The following is a 23,985-nucleotide window of genomic DNA, read 5'->3' as shown; positions in this document are numbered from 1 at the left end:
ACAATAATATAATAAAAATAATAAATATTAACAATAATAACAACAACAGCAGCAGTAATAATAATAATAATAATAATAATAATAATAATAATAATAATAATAATAACAACAGCAAAAACAAAAACTAACAATACTACTACAAATAATAACAATAACAATAACAATAACAACAACAACAATAATAATAATAATAATAACAAAACAATAATATTTACAATAACAACAACAATAAATTATAATAATAACAATAATGACAAACAAACAAATAAATAAATAAGTAAATTCAAAAAGTTGGTTTTGTCCATATTTTGATCCCAAGTTCATTTTTATTAATATTTTTACTTAATTTTGTTTATTTATTTGATTTATTTTGTGTGTACTTTTTGTGTGTTATTTAGCCATGAACTTTATTATATTTTATCCGATAGACACAAATTCATGATTCATCGACACTAAATTAAAACATTAAAACATAATTTTTACACTAGACATGTAGGTTTATCAATATTTACAGATGTTTATTCTGACAGTAACCATGAGGCAGATCAGATGTAATATAAGTTCAACAAGTCCATAACAGCAGTACATGAATGTCCCCACAGAGCATATCCGCAATATGGGGCTTGAGGGTGTTAGTATTTGAGAAGTATAGAAGGACATTGTTAAGTACGAGCTGTTGGACAGATAGTCCTGTTCGAGAACGGGTGCGATTACAGCAATATTCTCATAGAGACAGGGCTGTGATAGTGAGATAGACGCCCAGAGCAGCTTCTTGCACATTCAGCAAGTTCTGCACTTGACATTGCACTAAATGTTTCTAAAGATGACAGCTTGCCTGAGAGCTGGGGCTGACAGGCTTTTTAGTATAAGTGAAAACATCACAGGGACTCGAGAAATAAAGGAATTTTAATCAAATTACACTCAGTTACACAGCCTCTTAAATGCAGGAACTTAAATGTAATCTACAAGGAAATGAGAAAAACTAGCAATAGTGCATTCAGTATTATTATTTTGTATATATGTATTTAGATTTTATTTACTAAAGGGATAGTTCACTCAAAAAATGGAAATTCTATCATCACGTACTCACATTTTACTTGTTTCAAACCTGTATGAGTTTCTTTCTTAGGTTGAACACAAAAGAAGATATTTTGAAGAAAGTTGAAAACCTGTAACCATTGAGTTCCATAGTAAGAAAAGGCAAATATGGAAGTCAATGGTTACAGGTTTCCAGCTTTCTTCAAAATATCTTATTTTGTGTATAAGAGATGAAAAGGAGCTCATAAAGGTTTTGAACCACTTGATGGTGAGTAAATAAGATTTAAATTTTCATTTTGGGGGTGAACTATCCCTTTAATATCTTCTAAATGCTTAATACGCTTAATTTGTAGACAAACAATTATTCTGGAAATATTGATAACATGGATACACATATATTCAACTACATGCAAACTATAGGTGCAGTGTTTATAGTGTTAAAGTACTGACAGTAGTCAATTCGCGAGTGATTCGCAAATGAATCGTTCGTTTGAACCGAATCTAGTGATTCATAGCAGTTATGCAAGATTATACAAGAAAGTCCTTTAGGTAGAGAGATTAACTGAAAGTATTACAGGTACAACTATATCGACGTTTTAGTCAGTTTTTCTAATTCCAGCATGCTTTAAATGTATTAGATTTAATAATAGGATATATAGAGTAAAATAGCCTATAACATCTGAGTACATTAGCCTATTTAGTAATAACTTGGTCAAATAGAAAAGAAATGACCCTTTTTCGTGTATTTATGTGTTTCTTTGTTTGTTCTTTTATTAAAATAAAATGCAATGTGTGCCAGAACAAACCACTAAAATTTGACAAAAATAAATCGTTTGAGGATATTATATTGTTTAATTAACTCATAAGCATATCCCAATAATAAAGCGCTAGATCCGATTTCAGATTTACTTTTTAATCGCAGCTCCCTTAAATTCTGCTGAGTCGATTCATTTGAACTGATTCTTCGAACGACCCGATTGCTTCAAATGAATCGCCTGTCTCTCTGTCTCTCTGCCCGCCTCCAAACACGCAGTCGGCGGTCATGTGCGCATAGATCCGCCAATCTCCAGATGCACGATCAGAGCGCCGCTCCTTTCCATCTCCTCCTCACTCCTATGAGACCGCTCTCGGCTTTGACGTCATCGTGTGCTCCCTCCCGTTGCCAGGCAACCCGTCTCTCGCACCCCCCACCCTCTCCTCCTCCTCCTCCCGTTTTGCCATCACTACGCTGGTAGGATCCATAATGGTACAGGCATCATCCTGCAGCACAATGGTGAGCGCGCAGTGATTCAGCATCGCAAACTCAGGCTTTAATCCTCCAGCGTTAGACTTTCTTTTGATCTGTTTGATACAGTGGTTTTTAAAAGAGTCGCCTGCCGGAATGTTTTGAACAGGACTGGACTGTCACCGGACCGGGATCATCGGACGGGCAGCTGGCACGGAATGGTAGGTCGGTCGGTCGGTGGGGAGATGTTGATGCGGGAACCTGAAGGGTGGGGTGATGAATATTGATCGAAATGAAGGTTAATGAAGTCGATGCTTTCGCGGCTTAGCCAAATAAATGATCCGTCACGAATGTCGAACGATGTCCGAACGGCAGGATTTCTCCGGTGTTTACCAGATCTGAGCGAGTGTGAGCGCACGTTCATCCGTGTTTTTCCTGCATCACTCGCGGTCCTGCATCATCATATGTCCTGTTTCCAGGGACCGCAGGCCTTTGTTAGAATATGGATTGATGGAATCTGAAGTCACAACAATGACGTGATTACGCAAAAGCCGATTCATTTACATGCGTTTCGGATGTTTGAGTCCAATATTATATTATGTTGCGTTTAAAAAAACGTAGAATTGCTAGTAGAATATTTAATATAGTATATTTTCAGATAATTTCTCCCATTTGATGCTTATAAGATGTTTGAAGCATATAGATCCTGGAGTCTGAGATGGGCCATATGGCAATTTGTTTATTTATTTATTTATTTCATGTTGGAAGCCTGAATAACAGGAAGCAGGTTTAAAACACACCTCATTTTCACACAGTTTAATCGAATTTGAAGTTTGTTCCCAATTTTGGCTGGATAACCATTATTTAACAACAATAAAAATGTCATGAAACATTAAAAACATGTTTAGATGTTTTCAGACGTGTGATGCATGATAGAGCATGTTTTTAAACAATTTTTTGTTTGGTTCCATTTTAAGATTTCAAGAAATATTGAGTGAACATCACATGATATAATGTTTTCATGCACTGTAGTGCATAATGTTTCATAAGACTGCATGGAATAATAGCCTCAAAATGTATTAAAATTGTAACAGCACATTTATATAAATGTCTCGATGCAGATGTGGCTATATGTTTGCTTATGCATTAAATTACATTAATACATTGACTTAAAGTTAGTTATATTATGTATTGTGAGCTAAAACAAACTGATTATATTTTTTAAAGTTAAAAATAATTGTAAGATACAATAAGACATTCTATTCTCTAAGAAGCAAAATTGGAGTTCATTGTATATTAATATTCATATTTAAATTCAATCAATATTTCAAGCATTTGAAGCTTTTATGCTGTTAATGACACGTATTTGAGTTCATGTTGAAGTCTGAGATGCTGAATATTTATTTTATTTTATTTTATATAGCCTATTTTTAGTAAGGCTGCCAGAGAAGAGTAAATCTATTGAATCAGTGTCATGAATCAGTAAACATATTTTCACATATTATCAACTGAGCGCTTCACACAACAGAACAATCTTTCCAGTTGGTTTTCAGGACTATTTTGGTTTGGCATTTATGATTTCGGTATTTATGCTTTATACTTAATGCTTTGTATTAAACAGTGTGGAAAATGCAAAAGTGCATATACTGTACATGTATTTTTACTTTTTTACTCTGTGCCAAATATATATTGTATATAATATTATATATTTGGCACAGAGTAAAAGTGGCTATGCATTAATTTACAAATGCAAAATGATTTGGAGTAATGTACTGTTTAATGATGTTAAACAAAGAAGCATAAAACATTTGTGAGAACTATAAAACTAACTAAAGCAAAATAAAATTGACTGAAATACACAAAGAGTTCTATTATCAAAGATTCCTGTCAAATTAAAAAAATAAGCCACTTAGGCTTTCCTTGTCTATTTTTTAAAGCTGGAAATCTGACTTGCGCTCAAATGTTTTTTGGTGCTTTAATAATCTGTGCTTTTGTTTTAATGCAATGGCACATCGTGGCTCTAAAGCACACATCCTCTTTTAAAATGAGCCAATTACTGCAGGCTTTGGCAAAGCGCTATGCATATTCTGAGGGACAGCAGTGGACCAATCCGTAGCCCTCCCCAAAAATGACCCCATATGGCTAATTAGGCTGTTCCATTGTGTCTGTATATTGTTAAATCGCACAACACTGGGTGCCCTGGTTATATTCGCCTCACGCCTCAGTGTCAGAGGTTGTGGCGATCATCTGAAATCTCGTATTCTCCAGGTACGCTGACATTTTGATTAGGAAAAAGAGAGTGATTTTGTGAGGGAACTGCTGAAGGACAAAGCCTTGAGAAGCTGGTATTTTGTCGCCATGTGACTTGGACAGTTCTGCAAACAATTCTTCTCTGTCAATGTTTTTTTAAGGACTTGACTCTTTTACCTTAATAGTTTATTGTAATAATAGAATCTTGACCCATGTCCACTATGTTATTTTTATCAATATTTATTTGCTGGCTTGTTGGGTTAGTTAATTATTCATATTGGATTAGTAGCCTGCCTCCCTATTTGCCCAGCCCAGGCTCATTGGAAATATATGTCTTAGGCCAGTGTTTCACAATCCTGTTCCTGAAGGCACACCAACAGTACCCATTATCAACTTCCTAATCAAACACACCTGAATCAGCTCATCAGAACATTAAAAGAGACTCCAAAACCTGAAATGAATGGGTCACATAAGGGAGACACAATATGTACTGTTGGTGTGCCTCCAGGAACATGGTTGGAAAACACAGTCTTGGCATACATTTTTGCAAAACTTAAAATACGTTGCTCCAGGTATGTTTCGTTGCACGTTTTGGATGACAAATCCACTAGAGGGCACTGTTTACATTTCTGCAAATCTGAAAAACGTTACTCAGGGTATGTTTTGTTGTATGTTTGTATGTTCTTATACACGCCCACTAGAAGGCGGAGCTTGTCGTACAATTCACCAAGCAAACAGATCATGGAAATATCTATAATGACAAGCAATGAATCAGTTTCCTTACTGTTTTTGCTCATTTAAGACACAATTAGTTGTGTTTAAGATAAAACTCACCAAGACAGACATGTTTCAGAAATGTTTATTGTGTGTATTTTTCTGTTTAAAGTCAGCGTGAACAGAAAGTTGCTGAGACTTTTATATCAGTGTGCTGATGTACTTCCAACTGAAACTGAATATTAAGTAGGGGATGTGGTTTTCATTTTGTGCATCATTCCCTTATAGCAAGCTAATGGTAATAGGGTCATGGTTAAGAATATTGTGGCTAAAGCCATCAAACCGACATCAACAGAGATGGACCACCATACCAAGCTGAGCATCAAATGCTCTGAATTTGATTAAAGATTACCCTAGTTTTTACTCCATTTCTTGGTTCCAAATAGACTGAAAAGAAGTCTTTAACTTTACCCCAAACCTCAGACTGGCAGATACCCATACTAGTGGATGCTGGTCTCTAATTGGCTGTAGGTGATCGCTCATGCTATTTTCAAACAGAACACATTTCATGTCATGATTTTAAATCGTTGACAGCTCCAAATATTAAGCATGCCAAATATCTCAAAGGTGTCAGCGACTCATCTGCGATTCCCTCATAGTTCACACTGTGTAATTGTTATTAACGTGAACGAGCACCAATTTGCCTGTGATTTCAGGCATTTGTTGAAGATTTCTCAAAACCTGTCGACGAGTCAAAATCGGGGCTAAAATCTTACAGTCTAAACTTTGCATAAAATAGTAAAATACAGGATGATAAAGGAAAAAAACAGGAGGGTTGACAGGTATGCAAATCATAGACAGTTAAGTTGTTTTGTGGTTTTATTTGCCATTGAGCAAAGAACTGCATAAAAATAATCCTTATTTCTTTGAAAATAATATAATTAGTGTGAAAATGAATTGTTCTTGGTGCTGTACTACCCCAATCTGTCCATTTTAACAAGAAACCTCAGTCAAACCTACAGTTGAAGTCAGAATTATTCGCCCTTCTGAATTATTAGCCCCCCTGTATATTTTTTCCCAATTTCTGTTTAACGGAGAGCAGATTTTTTCAACACATTTCTAAACATAATAGTTTTAATAACTCATTTCTAATAACTGATTCTTTATCTTTGCCATGATGACAGTAAATAATATTCGACTAGATATTTTTCAAGATACTATCATTCAGCTTAAAGTGACATTTAAAGGCTTAACTAGGTTAATTAGGCAGGTTAGGGTAATTAGGCAAGTTTTTGTATATCGATGGATTGTTCTGTCGACAATAAAAAATAAAATATTGCTTAAGGGGGCTAATAATATTGACCTTAAAATGCTTTTTAAAAAATCAAAAACTGCTTTTAGTCTAACCAAAATAAAACAAATAAGACTTTCTCCAGAAGAAAAAATATTATAGGAAATACTGTAAAAAATTCCTTGCTTTGTTGAACATAATTTGGGAAATATTTGAAAAAGAAATTCACTGGAGGGTTTATAATTTTGACTTCAACTGTATGTTTAAGTGCATTTTTGCAGTTTCTTAAAAGCGTATAAGCTAAAGCACAATTTCCAATTTCCTAAATGGAGTCATGTCCATTTCAAAACAAAATACAGTGCTTTATATCAATGGCTAGTTGCAGTTTATATAACGATACTCAGTGGTCATCAAGTCTTGAGGTTCTAAAATGGAAATTACATGTCTCTAAATGTCACATACAAGCTCTGCGGGATTACAGAATCACAATTTTAGTCTCTGCTGTACAGTTCCCAGAACAGTCTCACTTAATATTTAATGTTTTGGAGCCAGTAGCTTTACTCTGTGTCTGGCTGATTGTGGTTTGGATTAGTGGACTCTGGTTAAGCCATCTCAGCGTTGTTGTTATGTTTCTATCGAAGGCCCTTATTATGCAACGAAATTTGGCGTGTTGAAGGCCAAAGCCACTTGTAATGAGTTTGTAGATGATGTCAGTGCTAACCAGGGAACACAATGTTACTGGAATGGCATCAAGCATTAGCAATCTGCTGTTATCAACACTTGTTAATGTCACTGTTTGAAACATTCATCTTCTTGGCACATGTATTGAGGGATGGTTTTATGGGTCGTTGGTTTTGTAAAAGGCTTTTTAAATAAGTCAGAAGTCTTTCTTCTTCATGAAATGTTGGCAAGTGAGTGGATTGCAAATATTGATGAAGGTATTAGCAGTCATTAATAAACTATAGATTTAGAGAAGAGTTATGGTACAAAATGGCATTATAGTTGGCCCCAAAATTCAGTCAATCACTTTGAATATGACTATGAGTTTTAAGTATGACTTGGAAAGAAGATTGTTCAGGAAGCTTGCTTTTTTTTTTTTTTTACAATAAAAGTATATTAGAACACTGATGTATATAAAAATGTAAATTAAAATGTAAAAAAATTACTTATGACTTTAAATAATAAAAAAAACAATCATTTAAAAAAAATTAAATGCCATTTTTTTCGTTAAATTCAGATTTTTCTGTTTAATGATTTGCAATTTTGAATTTTTAGACACCTGACCTGGATGTAGGTATAATGTACACTACCTGACAAAAAGTCTTAACACCCATCCAAGTTTTAGGAACAACAAATAATTACTTGACTTCCAGTTGATCATATGAAAGGCAAAGGCCTCTAGATTTAGCTTATTTTACCAAAATAAAATATGATCATGCCTTGATTTTTAATTATTTAATTAGGACAGTAAGGCCATAGTGCAGTGGAAAAAGAATTAATATTGTGTATGACTCCCATGAGCTTGGGGGACTGCATCCATTCATCTCTGCAATGACTCAAATAACTAAATAAATAAATTAAGTCATCTGGAATGGCAAGAAAAGCATTCTTGCGGACTCCCAGAGTTCATCAAATTTCTTTGGATTCCTCTTCAATGCCTCCTCCATCTTACCCCAGACATGCTCAATAATGTTCATATCTTATGACTAGGCTGGCCAATCCTGGAGCACATTGACCTTCTTTGCTTTTAGGAACTTTGATGTGGAGGCTGAAGTATGAGGAGGTGTGCTATCCTGCTGAAGTATTTGCCCTCTCCTGTGGTTTGTAATGTAATGGGCAGCACAAATGTCTTGATATGTCAGGCTGTTGATGTTGCCATGCTGGTTCCAATAGGTCTTGTGCAGTATTTGTGATGGGATGCAGTTCAACAGATGATTCATGGAGAAAAATCTACCTTCCGCCACTTTTCCAAATTATTAACTGGAAGTCAAGTTATTATTTGTTGCTCTTAAAACTGGGATCGACAACAACACTTTTGTCAGGCATAATACATATATACACACACATATATATATATATATATATATATATATATATATATATATATATATATATATATATATATATATACACACACACATATATAAATATAGATTTATAAGATGCAAACTCAAAATTCTGTCATAATAGTGAGACAGAAAACAAAACAAAATAAAAATAAGTTAAAAATAAAAATCTATTAGATTTAGATCTACCTTAAAAAGTCCAAATTATAAGCTTCTTATGAGGACCATGGGCTGTTAAAGGGATAGTTTACCTAAAATAGTTTTTTCTCATCATTTACTCACACTCAAGTGGTTCTAAACCTTTATGATTTTCACAAACAAGATATACTGAAGAACTGGAGAAAAAAAAACATCCATTGATATCCATAGTTCCCATTAATGGGTTGCAGCTGTAAGGGCATCAGCATGCGTTAAACATATGCTGGATAAGTTGGCGGTTCATTCCACTGTGGTGACCTATGATTAATAAAGGGACTAAGCCGATAGTAGGAACAAAAATACTATGGAAGTCAGCAGCTATTTTCAGAATATCCTTCTTTGTGTTCAACATTTGTTTGTGGCCATGTGGAGTGAAAAGATCCTCATTATGCATGTAATTATGCAAGATAAGGGGTGTGGCTTAACACCAAGCTCCACCTGCACCGTTATTTATAATCTCTTTTATTTTATACTTTAAAAGCAAATTGTGTTCAACAGTAACTAATCCACATGCTCAGTAATGCATAAAACAAAATAACGTCAGTCTGTGATGCCAAAAGCTTTCAGTGTGTCGTGAAGAGGTTTAGCACCACATTTGCCATTTTGTACATCATAAAAATAATGTTTATCAGCAGCGCTCAGTGAAGTTTTAGCCCCGAGGAGTGTGTGTGTGCAAGCCGATGATTTTAAGATACACACTACTAAGGCTGCTGGGATTGACTATGATATTACTGAACACAACAGCCTATGGCAAGACAACTATGACTTTATCGATAGCTTTTCACTTTCATGCTTGACCTTCCTGCTACACTTCAAACAGAACAGTTGAACAGTTGAACACCTTACTAGTACCGGGTTGGACCCTTTTTTGCCTTCAGAACTGCCCTAATCCTTCATGGCATAGATTTAACAAAGTACTGGAAATATTCCTCAGAGATTTTGGTCCATATTGACATGATAGCATCACACAGTTACTGCAGATTTGTAAGCTGCACATCCATGATGCGAATCTCCCATTCCACCACATCCCAAAGGTGCTCTATTGGATTAGAATCTGGTGACTCAGGAGGCCATTTGAGTACAGTGAACTCATTGTCATTGTTCAAGAAACCAGTCTGAAAAGTATCCTGCTGGAAGTAGCCATCAGAAGATGGGTACACTGTGGTCATAAAGGGATGGACATGGTCAGCAACAATACTCAGGTAGGCTGTGGCGTTGACACAATGTTCAGTTGGTACTAATTGGCTCAAAGTGTGCCTAGAAAATATCCCCCACACCATTACACCAACACCACCAGCTTGAACATTGATACAAGGCCGGATGGATCCATTCTTTCATGTTCTTGATGCCAAATTCTGACACTACCATTGGAAGGTGGCAGCAGAAATCAAGACTCATCAGACCGGGCAATGTTTTTCCAATCTTCTATTGTCCAATTTTGGTGAGCCTGTGCGAATTGTAGCCTCAGTTTACTGTTCTTAGCTGACCGGAGTGGCACCTGGTAGTTGTCTTCTGCTGTAGCCCATCCGCCTCAAGGTTGGATGCGTTGTGTGTTCAGAGATGCTCTTTTGCATACCTCGGTTGTAATGAGTGATTATTTGAGTTACTGTTGTCATTCCATCAGCTCAAACCAGGCCATTCTCCTTTGACCCCTGGCATCAACAAGGCATTTGTGCCCACAGAACTGCTGCTCACTGGACGTTTTCTCTGTAAACCCTAGAGATGGTTGTGCGTGAATATCCCAGTAGATCAACAATTTCTGAAATACTCAGACCAGCCTGTCTGGCACCAACAGCCATGCCACAAAGTCACATAAAAATCATGTGTGTTTGTTTATTTATTTAAGTATACACAAGGATGAATAATGGATATTTTTTGGTGTTAACATTTGTTCCCCAAAATCTGATTCTCAGATAGTACAGTATGGCACAACATTTTACTTCCTGTGAACACTGATCAATTATATAGCTTAATTCAAGTAAATTAAATGAATTAACAACAGCATCTGTGCTATATAGATTCTCTTGTAAAGTCTTGTCTCAATGAAGTAAAAATACGTTGATTAATGTTTCTGATCTATTGTGCTGTCAGAGAAATTCATCTCTGGAGTCATTAGACTAAATGTCATGAATTCAGATATGCTACATAAATAGATTTCCAGTTAATTGGTTTGAGTGGAGGTGTGCTCATTAGTGTCTATAGGTGTTTGTGTGTGTGAGAGTTTGAATCTATTAACTTTCATTTTATAACACACAGTGATATAAAGTGAGAGTGTAATGCTAGGCATTCCAAACTGCACAAAATAAGGCACATTTGGACACAATTCAGTTTACGTAGGATGTTGTGTTTTAAAGGGATAGTTCACCCAAAAATAAAAATTCGGTCATCATTTACACACCATTTACTTGTTTAAACCCTTTATGAGTTTCTTTCTTCTGTTGAACACTAAAGAAGATATTTTGAAACATTTTAAAAAACGATAACCACTGACTTCCATAATATTTGTTTTTTATACTATGGAAGTCAATGGTTACAGGTTTTTAGCTGTATTCAAATTATCTTCCTTTGAGTTCAACCGATGAAGGAAACCAGGTTTTGGAACCACTTGATGGAGGGTAAAGGACGAGTTAAGGCCTAGAGAGCTCAAAAGTAAAAAAAAAATAATACATATAGAAAAACACTAACAATTTGTTTTTTAAATAAAAAGTCTTAAAATGTAAACAACTTATAAAAAAAAACATCTCATAATGTAAATAAGGTGTCATTTAATAAGGATATGTCAATAACTTAATTTTGATAAAAATGTCAGATAGAACCTTATAATACTAAGGTGACGAAATGGAGAAAACATCTTCAACAAATCAAATCAAATCAAATCTAACAACACATGCACATATAGAAACAGACGACAATGGAAGTGTGTCGGGGGACCCCAAAATGTGACGTACCAGACTGCTTCCTGTTTAGAGTCAGAGCTATTGTCAAATATCTGATTGGTGAGTTAATTCATCAGATTAGTATGGCTAAAAATATGATATATGATATAATATAACGACAAAAAACAAATTCCTTACATACTCCTAAAAAATTATTTGGTTACAAATAATACGTTTTATTTTAAATCACATTAACTACAATGTATGACCATTTCAATGAATCATTTGGTACAATGCACTTACAGTATCATGTACATACACTGCATGTAATTGCAATCTAAATCATTTAATGGCAAAAAGTCAAGACAACAAATATTTTTATGTCGCTTTAACTTATTTTAAGTTAAACAGTTTTCAAGTAAATGTTTTAAGTTAAACAAAGTTTAACTTAATATTTTTAGTCAGTTTCACTGATGTAAGTTGAGATGACTAGAAAAGTTCATTTGATTCAACTACAAAATTCAACTGCAAGAATTTTATTGTATATCAGTGATTAATTTCTGTAGTTGCATTTGTAATAACACTGTTGACATTTCCTTACACCTACACCTACACTGTAAAAAAAAACTGTTGTAAAATTTTTAGTTTTGCTGACAATATTAGTTTTAAAACTACAGCACAGTTATAATTGTGTAATTTACAGTGTGCTAGTAAAATTAGCGAGTAATAGTGTACATTTTATGGCAATTTTTTTACAGTGTACCCATACCACCAAACCTGTCCCTAATCCTGCCCATATCCCAGTTTAAAAGTCCCATAAATCTTATGCAATACAATATGAAACAATAAGTACATTGTACTTTTCTTTGATGTAAGTACACAGTACTTAATGTGTTTTAAAATAAAGTGTAACCAATTATTCCTTACAAACTTGTTTCCTTAAGTCAGTCGCTAACTCTGCCTTCTTGATGACATGTATGCTGTTAAAGGTATTTGGTCGGCAGGCAACCTGACAAGAATTCAGGGGTCAAAATCTCATAATCTGACACAGTGACTATCACGAGAGTAAATTATTGTGTAGTCTGAAGCTGGCATGCAGTAAGTCGTCATGTTCAGATGAGTTAGGAGAGAGTTCTGATTAAAGCCGGCGATACTGCAGCTTTCGGCAAGGATTTATCTGATAGTATTATTGTGACAGGATGTCATATCACTTGAACATCTGCACTATTTTTTGTAGATACAGTTTCTGTCAGATTTAGAGTTTTATCCAATGAAATGATCTGATTGATGTCGTTCAGGTATGACAGTAATTCAAATGACAGTGGCATGTTTTTATTATTAAGACATTACTGTATTTGTATTTGAAAAAGAAAGAAAGAAAGAAAGAAAGAAAAAGAAAGAAAGAAAGAAAGAAAGAAAGAAAGAAAGAAAGAAAGAAAGAAAGAAAGAAAGAAAAAAACTGGAGCAAAGTTGGTGCATGGGGCAGAGCCACACATACAAATGTTGAAAAAACTAAGGAAAATAATAAATAAATGGTTAAGTGAAAAAAAAAAAAATGTAAAGGATCAAACATTTTAATAAACACAAATTAATATAAATGAAAGAAACAATAATAAATAAATAAATAAAATAGAAAACAACATATAGATATTCCTATGTATTACATCAAAATAATTAAAATTCTATCCAGAAAGGTAAACACAATAATAATAATAATAATAATAATAATAATAATAATAATAATAATAATAATAATATTGTAACTTTGTAGAAACGGAATAGTTTTGCGTTCATTTTTAGTCACATTTTTACTGTATAGACCTTTTTCTTGGATGCTCCATGAAGGGCACAATGGCGACCAGCGTCTTCCGGTAGAATGTTTAAAACTTCTGTTTACAGCGTTTACAACTGGTAATTTGCAAAAAAAAAAGGGTTTCAATAGCGTTTTGAGTGGATTACAGAGTGTTTTTTGAAAGGTGTGTGTTAAAGCTGTTATGATCTGTCAGCTGTGGTTCAAGCGCGAGAGAAAAACGTTCTGCTAGTTCACGTGTCCGCCGTCAGAAATACAGTGTGCGTTTGTTCCCGACCTGTCATCTGTTAGCTCGGTGGCTCTTCAATGCGCGCACACACATGCACACACGCACACACACACACACATACGCACACAAACACACACAACACTTCACTGCATTATAAAGAGAAAACCAGATTACTGGCATAAAACTAGCAGGTATGTAAGCCATGCAATTTACAAAAATGACCAATAAAAGTCCGTTACTGATACACTACTGGCTGATTTGCATGTTGATTCTAATCAGGAGCAGTTATGTTTCATTTAGTTAGTTTGTCTTGTGTAGTATTTAGCAGGGTTTGTGTTTTTCTGTCGTTTCAAAACGCCACTTTATTTTCACTTTGTGACACTTATTAAACCAATGTGTTAGTGGGACAGTACAGGCTACGTGTGTGTGTCAAACATTTTGGTGAATTACATTTGTTTGGGTTGGTTATATATTTGAAAGAAAGAAAAAATGTTGACTTTAGCAATGATGAGGCTTCATTTAGATGGCAGAAGATGCCGTCTGACATCGAGGGGAAAATGCCTCGCAGCGTTGCTTTCCATCCTAATAACGTTAGACTGCATTTTTTTTAAATCAGGAGGTGGTGCTGATCGACAGCAGGATTAATTCATGATAAATTCATGATTAATTCAGTATTCTCCTTACGCATACACGCAAAGCATAATGGGTAATTTTGCGTTTTAAGAAAAAGCTTTATAAAATGAGCCTTTATTAAATAAAACTTACATTCAGCATGAGAAACATCATATGTTGGGGATCTGTGGCATCTAAACCCTTCAGAGAACTGGCATTATTTTGAATTTGTTTACTGTCTGTAGTCATACTGAAGACGCCATATTTGTTTCACACTGAACCGGAAATGACTCAGAGCTTTTCAATGAGAGCACAGAAGAGCCGCCTGTGGATCCTCACCATAAGAGGCTCTTGAAAACCTCTTAACAAAAATGATTCACTGTGTTTTCTGACACGCTTGTGCTTTCTCAAGTGATTAAAAAAATTCCTATAGGTTCAGCGTTTTATTCTTGCTAGAGCACATTGTTGTTTAGATGACCAATCAATCAGTGCAAGTTAATTACTGAAAAAAAGATTGGTTTTTGGTAATCCTCAATCAAATTCTAACTATTTTCTTCTGTGTTTTCAGTGGCTCTTTTTTTTGATGTCAGTTTTACGGCTTCAGCCACAATATTCTTAACCACGACCCTCTTACCGTTAGTTTGCTATGAGGGAATGATACGAAAAAAGAAAGCTCTGCCCCTACTTAATATTCCATTTCAGTTGGAAGAACATCACCATACTGAAAAGTCTCAGCAACTTTCACTTCACAAAGAGACAAGCTGGAAAAACAATGGTTTGGAGAGGCTCAGAATGGAGAACAGAGGAATTAGTGAGTGCTGGACTATACAGTTCATGAAAAAAAAAGAAAAGAAAAACAACAGAGCTTGAGAAGTGAAGAGGTCAGAGCTTAAGCAGTGGGTTTGCCCCTGCCGTCCGGTGTGATTTGGTCTCATGCTGATCAGGGAGGAAGAAATGAATGAACAAGTGTGTTTACTGCCTGGGAAAAAACTAAAGACTCAGCAAGTCGTACACTGAAACATCTCCACAACAGAGAGATGCATAGATACTGCTGATACCATAGACAGATACTGATTTTCATAGGAATAATCAACACTTTCTCATGGCAATTCGTGACTTTTTGATTTAGTAGCTAATTCGTATGAATTTGTAAGATGTCATTAGTACAATTTTGTCATCCCCAATGATGGTTTGGTTTAGGGGTGATGTTTGGTGCTTTTAAAAACCTTACATTTTCTTATGACTGAACTTGTTTGAATTCGTACGAATTAGCCAATAAACTTACAACTAAAATAGTAACGTTTCGTGGTGAGAATAGTTCATAAATAGCATTTCAAGAATTCACACTTAGCTGATGATTGAGTATAAAGCTTGTTTGGCATGCTGTCCCGAGAGAGAGCCCTGAGCTCATAAGATCCTTGAGCCCAGGGCTCCCTCCCATTTGCAGGGCGAGAGGGGAGTTTGAGCTCAGGTAGATCTTGAGAACTCCCCTGCTGTAGTAGCTATTGAACAGATAGTGATTGGTCTTAAGAGATAACTACTTACTAGGAGCATGTCTATGGTGCCGATTTGGATTAGTCAATTAACTTAAGTTGCATATTTTTGGATGGTGGGAGGAAACCGGAAAACCCGGGAGAAGCCCATGTGAGCACGGGGAGAACGTGTAAACTCTGCACAGAAATGTCAGCTGGCTTGGTAAGGACTAGAACCAGTGACGTTCTTGCTGTGAGGCAACCGTGCAAACCACTGGGCCACTGTGCCACCCATCTAGGAAAGGAGGAGGAGTTGGGGTGGAAGGGGGGGATTCTTTAAAACGAAGATGGCTGTTATATGGAAGTTAACGAAATCGTCTGATTGGTGAATCATAAATTGAATAATGCGGGACCGGCTGCAAGCAATCATAAGCACATGATCCTCTCGACATTAGTTTATAAATAAACTTCACTAATAGAAAGATCACCCCTGTGACAGAGCAGGCCTCAGCTCACTCTGGTGGGGAAAACTGGGTTTGGGGGGACAACAAAATGATGGCTTACTTGATAGCACTCCAGTGCGCAGTGTTTAATTTACATTGCTGGCAGGTGAAAAACAGTCCACAGTAAAGAATATATATACACACAAGTGTCCAAAAACCCAAAGTAACAAAGTAATAACAAAACAGAAAAATAAAGATGAAAAATATATATACAAAATTAAAGAAGTATCCACAATATACATACAAGGGGTGGGTTTTCTCAAGGTACCACTGTAACGCTCTCGCTGAATAAAATTAATATTCGGTTATGATTTATTTAAAGCCTGTTTCAGCTTCTTTCTTCTGTTGAACAGAAAAGAAGATATTGTGAAGAATGTTGGAACTTGTATACCTTGTAGCCTGGGTTTCCATCCCAACGCAAAACCCAGTTGCAAATGAGGTGTGTTTCCTTTAAGCTGACTGTTGTAGTATTGGTAACCTAGTAACCAATAGTAAACACTGTAAACAGTAAAAATCTGGATTTGTCATGCGGGCGTAATGTTTGTCGTCAGAGGTTATTCGGCAAATGCATTTGCATTAAGCCTTTTTCACACAAGTCCTAAACCAACTTCCATCAATTTGCAAATTAAGGGATTTTTATTTAAAATAGGCCATTTCTAGCCCTCGTTTCTCATGCAACCCTTCAAAATGTGCATTAACACAAGGTGATGGAAAGCCCATTATTTGTTAAATTCTAAGACATATAGTATAAAGAAAATAGCAATTAAATGTAACAGCTACAGTGTAACAGTTGAGCATGTTAAGGTCACATTGAACCAAGACGCTGAGATAATGACACTTTTATGCTGGGCTATGTTATAAATTAAGTATTTTCATAAGGGTGGTTAGCTCAGTGGTTAGCACTGTTGCCTCACAGCAAGAAGGTTGCTGGTTTGAGTCCCGGCTGGGTCAGTTGGCATTTCTATGTGGAGTTTGCATGTTCTCCCCGTGCTCGTGTGGGTTTCCTCCGGGTGCTCCAGTTTCCCCCACAGTCCAAAGACATTTGCTATACAGTGGATGATTTCGGTAAGCTAAATTGGCTGTAGTGTATGAGTGTGTGTGTGTGTGTGCGTGTGTGTGTGTGTGTGTGTGTGAGAATGAGTGTGTATAGGTGTTTCCCAGTACTGGGTTGCAGCTGGAAGGGCTTCCGCTGCTTAAAACATATTCTGGAATAGTTGGTGGTTCATTCCACTGTGGCGACCTCTAAAATAGAGATTAAGCCGAAGGAAAATGAATGAATTAATGTGTATTTTCGTGAGGTAATTGCATACAAGTCAATGCAAACCTGGGAATAGTGGAGGAATACCGTCGTGGAATTTTCGATGCCTTTGCCGTGATTGTGCAGGATTTACCTCATTTGCGTCTAAGGCTTTTGGTGTGAATCCAGCTGTGTTGGCCAATCAGAAATGAGAAAACAGCTCAGGTCATGTTGTGACAATCCATTTGTAGTGTCCACACGACCACACTGTACCCAGAGTTTCAAAGTTTCTGTCACCTGGTACTCTGTTTTTGTGTGGACAAACAGTGAAACTGCATAGAAAAAGAAGTGCGGTTTTGAAAATACCCGTGTTCGTGTGGACAACCGTAAAGTTTTAGTCACGTTAATGACACAGCAGACCTGTCAGGTTTCTGTTTGATTAATCCATAGGCAACAAACATTTTTCGACCCTATTGTCATTGATGAAATTAACACTGACTAAAATATACTGAATCACCTCTTTAAAATGGTGCTATATGCCCAACTGTCATTGTTGTGTATCATTACACACCCACACGGGCAGAAAGATCAATCAGTTGATCGCATTACATACATCAACTTCCAAGCGTTTGAGTTGTTTTCTAGCTGTATTTTTTAATCTTGTTCAATGTCTGGATCTGTTGATCAGGACTGTGCAGGAATGTGAATAATTTAGATGTTTTTTTGCTGTGCCCTATAGTGGTAGAGTGCGTTATGCAAGAGACAACTTTAATTGCCTCAGCACACTAATGAGATGTTATTAGCGCTGCGCTTTGTTTGTGTTCTTCTAAATAGTCATCCAAACAAGTGTTTGGACAAATGTCATTTCCCCCGGGAAAACCCTCCAGTCCTGGTGACTGCTTTCCTTGAACTCTTCTGTCTACTGTGTGTATGTTAATTGCATGCATATGCAAGTGTATGTTTGCATTTTTTAGTGTGTAGTTTCTATAAATGTGATATAGCGCATACATGTAATGTTACACACTTTCCTCCTAAAACCCATGCTGAGCCCCAGTTCAACTACTTATTACACATCCTTACAATATGTACCCTGTAGATATTTATGTACAGTTTTGAGTGTGTCAGAATAAGTTTGAGATATGCTATGGTGTTATTAATGGATTATTCTGTTGCCTACATGACGTGTCAGCCATCTTATCACATTCCACACATTTATTTTATATTTAAAGTTTGTGTGAAATCAAAATTTACAATGTTTAGTAAACAATTAATCCGTGCAAGTTAATTAGCTGGAATAAAATGATTGTTTTGGTATCTTAAATTTAATTCTGACCATTTGCTTCTGTGTTTGGAGTGGGAGTCCTTCTCTGTTGATGTTTGTTGGCTTCAGCCACAGTATTCCTAACCACAACCCTCTTACTGTTAGTTTGACACAAGGGAATGATGCGTAAAAAGAAAGCCCTGGCCCCTTCTCAATATTTCGTTTTAGTTTGAAGTACATCAACATACTGAAATAAAAGTCTCAGCAATGCCCGGTTGACGTAGACTTTAATTTCCTATCATATTGGAAATGAAATAGCATGCTATTTTATCATGTATGCTATTATATCAGGGGGGGGCAAACTCGGTCCTGGAGGGCCGGTGTCCTGCACAGTTTAGCTCCAACACTAATCAAACACACCTGAACATGCTAATCAGTGTCTTCAAGATCACTAGAAATCTATAAGCAGGTGTGTTTGATTAGAGTTGGAGTTAAACTGTGCAGGACACCGGCCCTCCAGGACCGTGTTTGCCCACCCCTGTATTATATATTCATCAAGCATGCTATTATATCATAGCAAATATCTCCTTATTGCTTAATTTTGCATTCGAAAGTTAATGACTAAACGCATCTTTTATACAAAATTCACAGTGTTGTTGTAGAATAAATATAACATGGATAATATGGAAGGAAAGTTTTTCATCATTAATTAGTCAAACCACTTTACCAAATCCTCCTAAGTTAATTGCTGGTATCGCACATCCGCCATATTTGTAGTTTTTAACACTTTTTAACCTGTGTTTGTAGTTTGTAGTAATTGTACACAACCTGACAAAAGTGTTGTCGTCAATCCCAGTTGTAACAGCAACAAATATTAACTTGACTTCTAGTTGATCATTTGGAAAAGTGGCAGAAGGTAGATTTTTCGGATGAATCATCTGTTGAACTGCATCGTAATCATCACAAATACTGCAGAAGGCCTATTGGAACCTGCATGGACACAAGATTCTCACTGAAATCAGTCAAGTTTGGTAAAGGAAAAATCACGGTTTGGGGTAACATTCAGTATGGGGTCGTACGAGAGTTCTGAAGAGTGGATGTCAACATCAACAGCCTGACATAAAGACATTTGTGCTGCCCATTACATTACAAACCACAGGAGAGGGCAAATTCTTCAGCAGGATAGTGCTCCTTCTCATACTTCAGCCTCCACATCAAAGTTCCTAAAAGCAAAGAAGGTCAAGGTGCTCCAGAATTGGCCAGCCCAGTCAGCAGAACATTATTAAGCATGTCTGGGGTAAGATGAAGGAGAAGGCATTGAAGATGAATCCAAAGAAACTTGATGAACTCTAGGAGTCCTGCAAGAATGCGTTTCTTGCCATTCCAGATGACTATATTAATAAGTTATTTGAGTCATTGCAGAGATGAATGGACGCAGTCCTCCAAGCTCATGGGAGCTTATGGCACATTGTTAATTCGTTTTCCACTGCACCATGACTTTTTATTCTATACTGTACATGTTAAGTGACAAGACTTTTGTCTAAGCAAAGTCAGACCTTACAGTACTAATTAAATAATTAAAAATCAAGGCATGATCATATTTTATTTTGGTAAAATAAGCGTAATCTAGAGGCCTTTGCCTTTCATATAAGCCACTTCTGATACCAAATGATCAACAAGAAGTAATTAACTAAAACTTGGATAGGCGACAAGATTTTTGTCAGGTTGTGTATTCATGTCACATATGCAATGTGTTGTAAACAATATTAGCAGTTACAGTAAGTACCGAAGTGCACTACTAATTTCTGGCCAAAACAATCGACCATCTTGGGTAATTTTGTAAAAAAACATTACATAATTTTTTTTTTCGAACACATTTTTATTACAAATTGTGTGCAAATTGTGACACAACACAAGAAAAGAGATTTAGAATCTTTTAAAATGCTTTTCGCTTAGTTTGGCTATGATTTTAAATGATGCTCTGGTTATAGAGGCTGATTTAAAGATCTCGAAAAAAAATACTGTTGTCTTTCTAAATATGTCAGTAAAGTAACTGCAAGACATTGAGTTTGACTGCACTGAGTTCTGAGGTGCGGCTGTAACTCTTTCTTTAGTGTTTGCTTGAATGCATATGTGCTGTGGAGCTCACTTGACAGGATTTCAGGTTCCCCGCAGCATCGTGAACAGAAGGAATGAACAGGAGAGAGGGAGGTGAAAGAGAGAGAGGAAGGAAAGAAGAGAAATACAGGACCGATGTGGAATTACTGGCATATTTATGTGATGCTTGTAAGCCGACTTAAGGTCTGCCTCTGGTGCACAGCAGAAAAAAACAGACTAAAAGCAAACACACAAACACAAACACAAACACGCTCTCTCAGAGAGACACTGCAAGAGCTTATTCATCACACACTTATATGCGACAGAAAAACTAAAAGTAGTATATGTCTACACACATGCATACACACATATACACGCGTGCACACACACAATGTTTTTTTCAGTTTATAATAATTTATAATTAATAACATGTATGATGGATATGTGGATGAAAAGATGGATGGATTTTTAAAATAATGGATAAACCAATTAATGGATGGGTAAATAAAGTATTGATAGAATTGGATAAATGAATGGAAGGATGGATAGATGGATGGATGGATGGATGGATTGAGTTAAATGGTAATAATGAATGAATAAGTGACTAAAGTATGGATAGAATAATCAATGGATAGATGGATGGGTGAATGTATGAATGGATGGCTGGATGGGTGCATGGATGGATGGATGAGTCAACAAAAAGATGTGTAGGTGTACAAAATGATTCATATAATAATCAATGCATTGATTAATACAAATATGAATGACAATAGGGGGATGAAAAAATTGAGGGATGGATTTTTAAATGGCTTATAGAATAATCAATGGATGGATAAATAAAGTATGGACAGAACAATCAATGGATGGGTGGATAAATGGATAGATGCATGGATGGATGGATAAATGGATGGATGGATGAATGGATGGATAAATAGATTGATAGATTCGTTGATGCATGGATGGATTGGTCAAAAAGATATGTGGATGTACAAAATAGCCAATAGAATAATCAGTGTTTTGATGAATAAAAATATGCATGATGGATAGGTGGATGAAAAGATGGACGGATGCGTGGATGGATGGATGGATGGATGGATTTTAAAAAATGACTTAGAATAGAAAATCAATGGATTGGTAAATAAAGTAATGATAGAAAAGGGTGGATAGATAGATGGGTGGATAAAAGGATGGATGGATGGATGGATGGATAGATGCATGGGTCACTAAAAGTGGATAAAGATGGATAAAATGACTGAAAATCAATGGATTGATGGATGGATAAGTGCATAGAAATATGGATGATGGATAGGTGGATGAAAAGAAGGACACATTTTTAAAATAACCGATAGTTAATAAATGAACTTTCAGCTGCAAGTAAATAAATGGATAGATTAATTGATGAATTGGTTAATAAAAAGAGGGATACAATGAATGATAGAATAATCAATGGATTGGTGGACGGATAAGAGCATAAAAAGATGTATGATGCACAGGTGGTTGAAAAAAGATGGATCGTTGTAATAAATTCCTGAAAGAACCGATGGAAAATCTATGGAATTGACAAAACAATCGTATGTAACAAGGGTAACCAATGGATGATGGAAATCATTTGATGGATAGATTAATGGTTAGATAGAAAACTTGAAAAATGATAGACAGATAGTACTGAAACAAATAAATTTTGTTTCAGGAATGACTGAGTGAAATTAACAGCTTAAACTGAAGCCCAGTTAAAACCCAGCTGTAGTCATTGTTCTGGATGGGCGAACCGGCTGAAACGTGACATATTTGCAGCGTGTGGAGCAGAGGGTCATTTAAAATAGATCGGTCTTCTCGAGAGGACACATACATAACGCTGGGTAAAAGAGGGCTCTCCTTCGCTCTCGTTTTCACTAAAAGCAGGACAGAGGAGCCAGAAAAGACATACAGACAGACAACAGACAGACAACAGATAGATAGGATAGGATAGATACAGATGGACGAACGGATGGACGGATGAACGGACGGACAAACGGAGGGACGGACAGACAGATAGATAGAACTAAAGACGATAGACAGACAGACAACAGATAGATAGATAGATAGATAGATAGATAGATAGATAGATAGATAGATAGATAGATAGATAGATAGATAGATAGATAGATAGATAGATAGATAGATAGATAGATACTGTAGATAGATGGATGGATGGATGGATGGATGGATGGATGGATGGATGGATGGATGGATGGATGGATGGAAGGAAGGAAAGAAAGAAAGAAAGAAAGAAAGAAAGAAAGAAAGAAAGAAAGAAAGAAAGAAAGAAAGAAAGAAAGAAAGAAAGAAAGAAAGAACTGAACATAGGCCATAACATTGGACATAAGCCAACATTGGACATAAGTGCTGCTATAGCTTGCTGCGGATAAATTCTCCTGATTGGCTGAGTGTGCTCTGCCCTTCAGGAATGCTGCACTGTAATTGGTTGAGTCCAGTTAGAGGCTATGCTGTTGCTACAGAAGAAAAAGGATTTGATATTAACAGCACAGTGAGTGACATTTGCTTTGGACATTTAAGGCATCATGCAATCGTTCAGCCTGTTGTCTTCTATTGTTTTTTTTTTAAAGAAGATGTACAGCAAGTCAAACGACTGACAAGAATATAAGAATCATAGTCACAGTGGTGGAGAACATTGCTATTGACATCTTGAGCGTTTCGCGTGTTGCTTAGAAACTCGTTGAGTCACTGCTGGTAGTTTGGGTACATGATGAAGCTGAGAATAGGAGAGACGTCCTGAATGTCTGTTTAATATTTACTCCTCCCACCCAGCGGAGGATGGCAGGCTGACGTCTGTCAAAGAGATTTCAATAGAGAGTGTTGTGGTTTCCAAACAAATGAGCTCTTAGGGCCCTTCTTAAGGCATTATAGACTCGTAAAATACATAAACATCATTTACTGGCATTGATGGCTCCATGAAGAACATTTAACATCCACGTACTGTAGCTTTACCCTTTCACAAAAGGCTCTTTTTTATGAACTGTTGATTAAATAGTTTTTCTATGTAGCTTTGATGTTTAATTGCGGTTAATTAAAATTAAAAATATTTTTAATCATTAATTGAAACAAT

The 23,985-nt window shown here is 36.1% G+C and overlaps 1 protein-coding gene across 7 annotated transcripts in view; it reads left to right on the top strand.

Annotated features, from left to right (window-relative positions):
* Positions 1-2,128: 2,128 nt before the first annotated feature.
* mapk10 (mitogen-activated protein kinase 10) overlaps positions 2,129-23,985 on the top strand; it is a 144,297-nt gene continuing 122,440 nt past the window's right edge. For 4 of the 7 annotated variants that reach the window (XM_056445807.1, XM_056445812.1, XM_056445813.1 and 1 more), the window contains exon 1: positions 2,129-2,484. In XM_056445807.1, coding sequence (XP_056301782.1) covers positions 2,482-2,484 — 3 coding nt within the window. In that variant the 5' untranslated portion in view covers positions 2,129-2,481. The remainder of the gene's footprint in view (positions 2,485-23,985) is intronic. The other 3 variants (XM_056445808.1, XM_056445811.1, XM_056445809.1) reach the window with 1 other exon arrangement.

The sequence above is a fragment of the Danio aesculapii genome, chromosome 21, assembly GCF_903798145.1.
Source record: "Danio aesculapii chromosome 21, fDanAes4.1, whole genome shotgun sequence".
Classification (NCBI taxonomy): domain Eukaryota; kingdom Metazoa; phylum Chordata; class Actinopteri; order Cypriniformes; family Danionidae; genus Danio; species Danio aesculapii.
Note: the sequence above shows the minus strand (reverse complement) of the source record. Positions and strands in the feature narration are given on the sequence as shown.